Source organism: Salmo trutta, chromosome 40, assembly GCF_901001165.1.
Source record: "Salmo trutta chromosome 40, fSalTru1.1, whole genome shotgun sequence".
NCBI lineage: Eukaryota > Metazoa > Chordata > Actinopteri > Salmoniformes > Salmonidae > Salmo > Salmo trutta.
Window position 1 is genome coordinate 10,699,707 of NC_042996.1, and position 12,223 is coordinate 10,711,929.

Genomic DNA, 12,223 nt, shown 5'->3' on the forward strand with positions numbered 1-12,223 from the left:
CCCCCAACAAAAAGTAGAATATCAATATTATGTTCTTATGATACCTTTGTAGCCCCTGAAGGAACTCTTATCAACAAAGGGGTTTTATTGTCTTAGGAATTCAGCATTCTCTGAGTTGTCTTGCCAACCCCTTGTCACACCTCTGAGATGCAGAGGTTCTGTTGTCTTTACATCCTATATGTCGGATATCTGATTGGAGGTTAACTTTACAGTAATACTATTGGTCATCAACTCAGATTTTGAATCAAAACAACTCAGATGTTATAAAGGGGTCTTAGCTTATTTTTTCTCTCTTATGTTCCTGACCTGCGCCAGTGAGATACACTTTCTTTCCTTCTCCACCCCAGGGACTCTTGGTTGCACGGCCTTTCAGGCTATGATCTCTCACTCTCTCCATGATCATGCTTAGAATAATGCCTTGTAACTTAAGTTTATGCCTTGTATAATGTAGCGTTCATCTTACAAAGTAATTAGATACACATTCCTTTCTTGATTGCCTATTACTAACTCAACTATACTCTCTTGCATATTTTATCTTTATGGAGTCAGATAAACAAGCTAATTGCATAGTCTTATCATGGGTCACGTGAGGTATGTACTGTGCCTTGCAAAAGTATTATTACAACCTGTAATTTAAATTGATTTTCATTTGGATTTCATGTCATGAACATACGCAAAATAGTCCAAATTGCTAAAGTGAAATGAAAAAAATGACTAAAAAATACAAAATGGAAAAGTGGTGCGTGCATATGTATTCACCCCCTTTGCTATGAAGCCCCTAAATAAGATCTGGTGCAAACAATTACCTTCAGAAGTCACATAATTAGTTAGGTTGCACACAGGTGGACTTTAAGTGTCACATTATCTCAGTATATATACACCTGTTCTGAACGGCCCCAGAGTCTGGCACACCACTAAGCAAGAGGCACCATCAAGCAACCGGCACCATGAAGACCAAGGAGCTCTCCAAACAGGTCAGGGACAAAGTTGTGGAGAAATACAGATCAGGGTTGGGTTATAAAAAAAATATCAGAAACTTTGAACATCCCACGGAGCACCATTAAATCCATTATTAAAAATGGAAAGAATATGGCACCACAACAAACCTGCCAAGAGAGGGCTGCCCACCAAAACTCATGGACCAGACAAGGAGGGCATTAATAGGGGAGTTAATAAAGAGACCAAAGATAACCCTGAAGGAGCTGCAAAGCTCCACTGCGGAGATTGGAGTATCTGTCCATAAGACCACTTTAAGTTGTACACTCCGCAGAGCTGAGCTTTATGGAAGAGTGGCCAGAAAAAAGCCATTGCTTAAAGGAAAAAATTAAGCAAACACATTTGGTGTTCACCAAAAACCATGTGGGAGACTCCCCAAACATATGGAAGAAGGTACTCTGGTCAGATGAGACTAAAATGTTGCTTTTTGGCCATTAAGGAAAACGCTGTCTGGCGCAAACCCAACACCTCTCATCACCCCGAGAACCCCAGCATCATGCTGTGAGGATGTTTTTCCATCGGCAGGGACAGGGAAACTGGTCAGAATGGAAGGAATGATGGATGGCAGTAAATACAGGGAAATTCTTGAGGGAAACCTGTTTCAGTCTTCCTGAGATTTGAGACTGGGACAGAGGTTCACCTTCCAGCAGGACAATGACCCTAAGCATACTGCTAAAGCAATACTCAAGTGGTTTAAGGGGAAACATTTAAATGTCTTGGAATGGCCTAGTCAAAGCCCAGACCTCAATCTAATTGAGAATCTGTGGTATGACTTAAAGATCACTGTACACCAGCGGAACCCATCCAACTTGAAGGAGTTGGAGCAGTATTGCCTTGAAGAATGGGCAAAAATCCCAGTGGCTAGACGTGCCAAGCTTATAGAGACATACCCCAAGAGACAAAGGTGGCTCTACAAAGTATTGACTTTGGGGGGGTGAATAGTTATGCAAGCTCAAGTTCAGTTTTTTTGTCTTATTTCTTGTTTCACAATAAAAAATATTTTGCATCTTCACAGTGGTAGGCATGTTGTGTAAATCAAATGATACAAACCCTCCAAAAATCAATTTTAATAACAGGTTGTAAGGTAAAAAAATAGGAAAAATGACAATGGGGGTGAATACTTTTGCGGTCACTGTATAGGTGTAATGGCAGTCATATGCAGTATATTCTATCATTTTGAAATGCTTGCAGAGTGTTACAAATCACATTACATACTGTATCAGAAATGTAATACTACAGCAATAACATAACTTACTATAAGCCTAATCAAAGTACACAAACACCAAGAATGTGTGATTTACACCAAACCATATCTCAGTCATTGCTATGGTAACAGTTGTGGGAAAATTAAAGTATGAGAATCTATCGCACTATGAATCATACAGTCGTAGGAGTTCTGAGGTGAATGAAATGCCTTTGGTCTGTCAATGGTTTATGTTGCTTATTGGTCTGAAAATGGCGCCTTTCCTCCTTATTGACTTTTACAGGGCATTTCTGAAAGGGCAGCACAGCGCGTGGCCCTAGTGTGTTGAGGGAAATGTATGTGTCTTGTGTTTTTCCACCTCCCCCTCTCTCTGACATGGTGTTGTTTGCGTTTCAGAGCGTTGGTGGGAGAGCGCGAGTCGAAAAATCCCTCACTAGTCTAGTAGCAAGCCACAGAGGTCCATCAGGCTTCCACAAATGCCAAAGCTATTAATCTGTGTTACAAAAGACTCGATGCAGAATGTATCCTAATTTTGATGTGAGTGCAACATGTGGGAGATCTCGTAGGTTCCATATCAGTGGAACAGGATCTACTGGTTATGAATGGTTTTAGAGAAATGTTACCTTAGTCTAAACAAAATGCCATATGGGCAATTGTTTTTTATTCTTTTTAGGAGGCATTTTTCTGAGCAGATGATTCCAAACCAGCCAGCCAATTCAAGTGAGACAAAATAACCCACATATATTCTCTCCCCGACCCCTGCAATCCTCAGCTGGGTGAGTGGTTCCTTGCACCAGAGATCCCAGAGATGGAGCAGATTGGTTCTGAGGACCAAGAGCAAGAAACCGCTGATAATGAAATATGGCCTCCTTCAAGAAACAAGATAAGGGTTGGTTTTATTTTTTCTCCAATGACTATCAGTTCCACAGGATCAAATGCATTTCGGTGTACACGATGTGGCCATTCCATCCATATCAACTAGCCTCCAGGCCTCAGCTCAGTGAAGATCTTTAAGGTCTTCACTGAAGAAAAAAAAAGCCACCTCTGTTACATTTCAGATAAAAAAAAAAAAGTTATTTTACTAAAGGTAAAATTATATCTGATAACGTACTTTCGTTAGTGCCGTTAGAGCTTTGATGAGAGCCCAACTGTGACGTGTACCAGTAAGAATAATAATTACATTGATTTAGCATGAATAAAAACTACATACCTCCATTTTCCAAACATGTCCCCCTGAGGCTATGTGGTGGTGGTGAGGGCCTTTCAGAGGGCTGGTTAAGGAACAGATGAGGGGGTTTAAATGAAGCTACAGGTAGTGGGTTGAAACTCAGTTAATGCTAGTTTTACTAAGCAGAGGAGAAACAGTCAAGACTGTCAACAAGACGGGGAAAAAAGACAAAACGGGGTTAAAAGGAGATTATTTCACAAACTACAGGAAGGAGGAGGAATGAATATTTCTCAAGGTAAGGGAGACTAATTAACTTGGATGGCATTGCTATATTAGTCCAGCGTCGATGTGTCTTGGAGACGCGGCGTCGCCAGGGTTGGGTGGTCCCTCTCCAGTCAGACTACGAGGTGATTGGTGATGATGAATAACCATGGTCGGGGAGCACACAGCTGAACCCCCGCTGTACGTTACATTACCAGACTACGAGGTGATTGGTGATGATGAATAACCATGGTCGGGGAGCACACAGCTGAACCCCCGCTGTACGTTACATTACCAGACTACGAGGTGATTGGTGATGATGAATAACCATGGTCGGGGAGCACACAGCTGAACCCCCGCTGTACGTTACATTACCAGACTACGAGGTGATTGGTGATGATGAATAACCATGGTCGGGGAGCACACAGCTGAACCCCCGCTGTACGTTACATTACCAGACTACGAGGTGATTGGTGATGATGAATAACCATGGTCGGGGAGCACACAACTGAACCCCCGCTGTACGTTACATTACCAGACTACGAGGTGATTGGTGATGATGAATAACCATGGTCGGGGAGCACACAGCTGAACCCCCGCTGTACGTTACATTACCAGCTCAGTGACATCATATCATCACATCAAATTAGCCTTAATAAACACTAACGAGTCGACAGAGAGATAATCAAACTTTTATTAAATGGCTTCATTTTCTGTACATGCATAATGTAGAGAGAACGAGGTGTGTGTCCCTTACAGAAAAAACACATCACATGAAGTTTTTGTGACATGTAAAACAACATGTGATAACATGTGAAATAAATGTGACAACTTGGGAAGCAAAATGTCAACGTGACACCATTAAACTACACTTGACAACATTTGAGTAAATGTGACAATAATGGGGAGGCAAAACTAACATGAAACTACGTGACATTTGAGCTAGACAAAAACCTTCAGGGGACTATGACACAACTTCCCAAGAATGTGCTAAAAACATCCTGGGGGACATCCTTGAAACAAACCGGGAACTATATAAAACCTCCAGGGGACCATGACACAATATCCCAGGAATGTGCTAAAAACGTCCTGGGGAAAATCCTTGGAACAAACCGGGAACTAGATAAAACCTCCAGGGGACCATGACAACATTCCAAGAACGTCCTAACAACGTCCTTGGGGACATCCCTGGGACAAAACTGGAACTAAACCAAAACCTCCAGGGGACCACGACACAACATCCCAATAAAGTCATTGAGGAACATGTTAGGATGTTTGTAAGATGTTCTCAAGACCTTTGTTTTACCATTCATCAGGACGTAACATAATGATAAGTAAAGTAAATACATGGTATGGGGGTTTTAAAGTAGGTGGTACGCTGTTCACTAAAATAGTAAGATCTTTACTCAATGTCAATATCATTACATTTGACATGATCACTTAGTAGTTAATTACTGGCTTTTCAATATGAGGCCACCTGGGATTTAAACTAACATCGTCTGGATATCTGGTAAACTGATCTTTCTGTTGTGCCACAAACTCTGTAGCATTCCCCTACACCTCTAACCTTACCAACAGAGTACCAGCTACACTGCTATTTTACTTATCAGTTAATCTGACTATTCTCTCATCGTTTAATTCATTTACTTATTGCAGCAATTTGAGTGTTTTCTGTACAGTTGTCTAATGTTTGTGGGGCATATTATTCTGTTTTAACATTACTCCTAAATTACGCCGATAAATATGTACTTTTAACAAAGCTGAGATTTACTTTGAAGTCCAAAGTGTAAGGATATATCAGAATGCCAATGAACGCAGTGGTTGTGAGTTGAAATCCTTGGTGAGGACATGTGGAATAATAATGACTGTATAAACAAACATACACAACCTAATCATGCATGTCAAAGTGTGCCAAATGTGGGAGTTGAAAACATTATGTTAAAAGCAATGTGTGTGCATTCTAACAAATCTGTTTTATTTGCAGGGCATCGCCTGTGAAATCTCAAGTGAAAAATATCCCCCAAAAAAGATTCACATTTGAATGAAAATGTGAAAGGTTAATGTGAAACTTCACATGTGAAACTACACGTGAAATATCATCATGTGAAGTGTTCCAAAAACACACGGTTTCACGTGTTTTTTCTGTAAGGGTTGTGTGTGTGTGTGTGTGTGTGTCTACCGGTAAGAGGGGTTTCTATATCGAGATGTACCCCAGTAATGTCTAAAACCTAAAATCTTTACCACCCAGTGGGCTTTACAGAGTACATGATGCAAGAGCCACACATTTGTTTCAGCACATAATGGGCCCCTGTATGTAATGCAATGATCTAAATACAGCTGGGTAAAGTAATAGAACTTCTCACAGCCACATCACTGTCTTGAGAAATCAAAAATGTTCCTTCAGTTGATTTGGTTATCATACAACAAAATGCACTGCAGTAGCTTACTCTATAAATCTTGCTCACTATATACCAAGAGCAGCTACACCTATCAATATTGCAAACAGAACAAGCTGTAAACGCTTGAGTTACAGATGCAAAACGCATTTCGAAAGATTCCACATGTATTTCTACTGGGGTGTAACCTCAAGACCTCTCCCCATCAACAATACTATAATATTTCATTTTCAACATTGAAATGGCTATAAAGCATAGAATTAATGAAAACAAATTGCTTGCTTTTTATGATTTATAATGGGGATATTTATATTTGAATGACTTCAGGTTGAAAATATACCACCTGGGTTAAAATCAGGGCGTCAATTGGGTATGGCAGGGTAAGTTAGTCGTCATATCCTAGCTCAACACCAACAATATAAAATAGGCTACTAAAATCATTCCAATCCCCATTAAAAGGCAATAGCAGTTTAGCGTATTACGGCTGGAGTCAATTTAGCTTGTTTTTGTTCTCCGAATACCATTTTAGAGTTTTTAAATTGTGTAGAAATGCAGTAAAAAGCTTCAACTTTATCCCACCACCCATGTCACTGGCATACCCTAAGTTTAGCTGAAACGACCCCAGTGATTAAAATGTACCAAGTATAAATCGGAACAAGAGAGTAAAAGCGGCATCGACATGAACAGAAAAAGCACCAGGCTTTTTTTTTTCCCCTTGGGGAAATGGAACTAATGGATTTCCAAAAAAGACTTCCGTAACGTGCAAGGCATTATGCCCACTTTGGCTGATGGTAGCAGGGATTTTGTCTTGAATTTGGTCTAAATGACATAGGCTCCATCACAGAGCCAGTTGTTTCACGTGCAGATGGAGACCAGGTTTTAGTGCTGAGATGGATAATATGGTCACTGGGCTGACAATGCATTTACACTGTAATGATGCAGATAAACAGAAGCACAGAGAGCCGGTTGCACATAACCTAGGCAAGCATTATATACCTTGGTCGACAGATCATTAGAGTCAAAATGTCCAAGACCTCTTTTAGTTCCTAAAACAAACAAAACATCCCTCATGTGCTCGGTGATGCACCACGTACATTCAATTTCCTTTTCCTTTTTAAGATTCATCAAAAAGAACAAATCTAAATGGCCTATGTACAAGAGATTTACATTAAATATGCCATCACAGAACCTCATTTAGACACCCCATTGGATCTAAATAGGACTAGAGCTCTCAGTGGCTTCAGTTTCCCCTCAGAACTGAATAAAAACATCCTTAGGGAGGAAGCTAAAAGGTGCGTATATGACACAAAGGCTCTAAAAGCTGCTTTTAAAATGTCCTCTTCCACCCAGCGACAACAACAGAGACACCACTGACACAGAGAAAGGACATGCTGCTGCTGGACTTGGACCGAGGGTGGAAAGGGAAAGGTGGGTGAGAGCAGGGGGTGTAAGGCCTTGGGAGGGGCACTCCGTTGGAGGGAGGGGTGGTTTGTTCTTTTTGGAAGTGGGGATCCGTGGCCCGTTGGGTTCTACCTCGTCAGCTGGCCCACCACCTTCAGGAGAGTTTTGTTCTCCTGCTTCAGCTGCTCGTTCTCATCCTCAATGTCGTCAAGGTCCTGCAAAACAAAAACAAAGGCGACAGCTCCACTTCAGCTTGATCTAAAGGAAGTCATATACCATCATTATGCAAGATCTGCCTTATTTTTTACCTCAGAGGAGTTAGCTTGTCAGTTTAGAGAAAGATGAGAGAGTGAGAGGTGGAACGAAGAGTTTCACCTCCCGGGTCTCTCGTCAGCAGAATTGCCTTGATAATAACGAATTAAACTTGAACAGCTCCAATTAGACACAAATGAGGAGCCCCATTGCCATGACGCCCTCTCATCAAAGCAGTGATCTAAAAGTGACACTTCTCATTTTCGGCTTCCTCCATCACTGGCGGCACTTCGACAGGCGACCGTCAGGATTCGCTAAGCCGCACTTGTCGGAAACTTAAAAAGCAAGGTAGTCTGCGAATCAAACACTGGAGGTCACAGAGCCACAGACATGGTGTGGCTACAGAACAGCTCACTGTCTGAGCTCTGACACAAGGGGAGAAAAGCCGTCTCATTTCGCATCTGACAGCTGCTAGATTCACTCGATAGCCATGACATTGTTTTTCTGGCCTCCGGCATACCATTTGAACATTTTAAGTTACAACCGACTAATAACTTTATTCACATTTCATTTAATCACCCAAAATAGATTATATCCACATGTACTTCAACTTGCATGCACCTGCTTGAGCCTGTATTCTATGTAGCCAATTCCCAGAGTCAGATGTCTTCCAGGGTCATATCATCTGCCAGCACCTCAGCCTTATCCAAGCCTTCCCTACAAAACAAACTTTGCTAGTGAGTCACAGTTCAATCTTCAAGCGCCGCGAGAAAGAGACGCCACACTGGATCTGTTCCTTATCTCCTGCCTTCCCATCAGGCCTTGCAGTAACCTCTCCGAGGGACATTTCTGATCACTATCGCCCCGGCGAGTGTTCCCACAGGGATGCTGCCTCTTATGAGGTCCTGTTCATGTGATGCTATCAGGGCTCTCTGATCTAACAGTTATACGGCCTCCTCCACATGGCCAGATGGCTCATAGGCTGTAGACTGCAGTGGCTATCTTAATGAAGAAATGTGAAGATAATAAAGACAGCCAGGCATAGAGGACACTTGCAAGTTCCTGAAATGTGCAAAATCAACACTGACCAGCAACTGTAGACCCAGGGCTTGTTTGCATTGTAATGCCTCATCGAGGAAGGCTGCAAACTCTTTTGGAATATTTCAGATGAAAGGCTTTGGGGGGCCTGCTGCTGGGTTTCCCAATGCCAAAAACATTGCCAAAACCTGTGACCCAGATAACGTGAGCAAGGGTCATGCGATGGGGAGAGTTTGTTGATGGTCTCGGAGTGCTGGGAACACTGGACCACTGGCCCAAGACTGTAGACACAGGAAACAGAAACTCTGACCTCGGATTAAAACAACAGCAAAGAGATCCGCTGTTGAGGTTTCTTCTCAATATTCAATGTTAGGAGCTAGACAATGATATATGAAACCTTCAAAGTGAGTGAATGCCATTTAAAAAATAAAATAAATAACAATCGGGAGAAATGCTGAGGAATGTGTTTCACTGTATACAGTGTGGGTCTACAGTAGGTATGGAGACAGGGGGTGGGGTATTTGCCTCTCTGTATACAGTGTGGGTCTACAGTAGGTATGGAGACAGGGGGTGGGGTATTTGCCTCTCTATACAGTGTGGGTCTACAGTAGGTATGGAGACAGGGGTGGGGTATTTGCCTCTCTATACAGTGTGGGTCTACAGTAGGTATGGAGACAGGGGGTGGGGTATTTGCCTCTCTGTATACAGTGTGGGTCTACAGTAGGTATGGAGACAGGGGGTGGGGTATTTGCCTCTCTATACAGTGTGGGTCTACAGTAGGTATGGAGACAGGGGTGGGGTATTTGCCTCTCTGTATACAGTGTGGGTCTACAGTAGGTATGGAGACAGGGGGTGGGGTATTTGCCTCTCTATACAGTGTGGGTCTACAGTAGGTATGGAGACAGGGGGTGGGGTATTTGCCTCTCTATACAGTGTGGGTCTACAGTAGGTATGGAGACAGGGGGTGGGGTATTTGCCTCTCTATACAGTGTGGGTCTACAGTAGGTATGGAGACAGGGGGTGGGGTATTTGCCTATCTATACAGTGTGGGTCTACAGTAGGTATGGAGACAGGGGGTGGGGTATTTGCCTCTCTGTATACAGTGTGGGTCTACAGTAGGTATGGAGACAGGGGGTGGGGTATTTGTTCTCTGAATACAGTGTGGGTCTACAGTAGGTATGGAGACAGGGGGTGGGGTATTTGTTCTCTGAATACAGTGTGGGTCTACAGTAGGTATGGAGACAGGGGGTGGGGTATTTGCCTCTCTGTATACAGTGTGGGTCTACAGTAGGTATGGAGACAGGGGGTGGGGTATTTGCCTCTCTGTATACAGTGTGGGTCTACAGTAGGTATGGAGACGGGGTGAGGCCTGTAGGCTGTCACAGATCTGACTCCCTGGTGCCAAGGAGAAGCAATGTAATTGGTCTCTAGAGAAAGAGGCACATGAGACACAGCTGTCTCTTTACATTCAGAGTCTGTGGATTTAGCCTAATGCATGGACTACTAAATGGTTGCATAACATTCAGGAGCGGATAGGAGTGGAAATGTAGTAACTCTTGACTAATGATGAATTAATTACAGGTGGATAACCCTAGTGGTTATAAGTCACGTTACATATCAGGGGATGATTGAAATCAGACTCGTACTCCACACTACAAGGGTTTCTCTTAACCACAGCGTGTAGGATGTTGATTGGCTTAAGCACTCTTGACTTATAGCAGGGGCCTAGTGTTTTCTTCAGACTAGATCCGATAAACTCTCTGTCAGGGAAGTGAAAATGTGATGTTTTGAAAAGGGCAGCTGTTTTAAGTCAGGAGGCACACAGTGAAACTCAAAAGTTTTTTCTCCAAACTGCCATGGGGTGCAGGGGAGTTAAACTGAAGAGCTTTGCACCTCCAACGGGTCTGCATATCGTTTACTTCAGGCTCTGTAGACCAGAATCGGATGGGGTTACGACCCGTGCGGTTGACAATGAGTTTAAAATGTTGATAAAACACCAATCAGATCCAGTTCAGAGGTTGGGGTACGGGAGATAAAGAGAGAACATCAGAAAATGACTTTTTTGGGGGGTGCCTGTGCGAGTGTTAATCCTTGCAAGCGCTGGATAATTGTAATCTTCTGCTTATCCGAGAAGCAGCTTTACAATATCAAGCTGATTGCCTGCAGATAGTGACGTGGTAATTTGGCAATCGGTTCTATTTAGTCCTCGGCTTCACTCAACACAGCTGTGAGAGACTGAATAGCTCCAAGTTTCCTCTGCAGTGCACAGTTACTAAAATTGACAAGCTTTCAACTGACAATTAAGAGAAACTATGATAAGATTAAAGTTGCAGTATGTAACTTTTTGGGTGACCTGACCAAATTCACATAGAAACGTGTGTTATAGATCAGTAATTCTCATTGAAAGCAAGTCAAAAAGTGGAAGATCTTTTCTACGTGTACTATTTATAAGCTTCCCTTAAGATACAATTTTTTTCTTTCAGTTTTGTACACCAGCTTTAAACAACTGAAAATACAATATTTTGGGTTATGGAAAACATATTTCCCAGCTGTTTAAATGGTACAATGATTCCCTACACTATACTTGCCAGTTGCCACAAACTGAAATTAAGTGAACGATAAGAATATTTGCTACCAGGAAATGGTGGAGCTATTTCTGCATTGTGCATCTTTAACTGTGGCAGTTAGACGTGGCAAGACAGAGTTGTCCATAAAAGGATTACTGGCAAAAAAAACAACACATAGGTATACATTACTATCTATACCTGTGTTCTAGACTAGAAGGGCACCATACATTATCATTTAAGTAGCATACTATTCATGTATAATACAATTGAGAGCAGAATTGAGAGCATCCTGTCGGGCTGTATCACCGCCTGGTACAGCAACTGCACCGCCCACAACCGCAAGGCTCTCCAGAGGGTGGTGCAGTCTGCACACAGCATCACCGGGGGCAAACTACTTGCCCTCCAGGACACCTACAGCACCTGATGTCACAGGAAGGCCAAAAAGATCATCAAGGACAACAACCACCCGAGCCACTGCCTGTTCACCCCGCTATCATCCAGAAGGCGAGGTCAGTACAGGTGCATCAAAGCTGGGACCGAGAGACTGAAAAACAGCTTCTATCTCAAGGCCATCAGACTGTTAAACAGCCATCACTAACACAGGGAGGCTGCTGCCTACATACAGACTTGAAATCATTGGCCACTTTAATAATGTTTACATATCTTGCATTACTCCCCTCAGATGTATATACTGTATTTTATACCATCTATTGCATCTTGCCTATGCCGCTCGGTCATCACTCATCCATATCTTTATATTCTTATTCCATTCCTTACTTAGATTTGTGTGTATTAGGTAATTGTTGTGGAATTGTTAAATTACATGTTAGATATTGCTGCACTGTCGGAACTAGAAGAACAAGCATATCGCTACACTCGCAATAACATCTGCTAACCATGTGTATGTGACCAATATAATTTGATTTGAATAATTGTGAAA

At 42.5% G+C, this 12,223-nt stretch overlaps 1 protein-coding gene across 3 annotated transcripts in view; it reads right to left on the reverse strand.

Moving 5' to 3' along the window:
- Positions 1-4,305: 4,305 nt before the first annotated feature.
- Positions 4,306-12,223, reverse strand: part of LOC115179970 (PRKC apoptosis WT1 regulator protein) — a 76,653-nt gene continuing 68,735 nt past the window's right edge. For all 3 annotated transcript variants that reach the window (XM_029741792.1, XM_029741793.1, XM_029741791.1), the window contains exon 7: positions 4,306-7,641. In XM_029741792.1, coding sequence (XP_029597652.1) covers positions 7,555-7,641 — 87 coding nt within the window. In that variant the 3' untranslated portion in view covers positions 4,306-7,554. The remainder of the gene's footprint in view (positions 7,642-12,223) is intronic.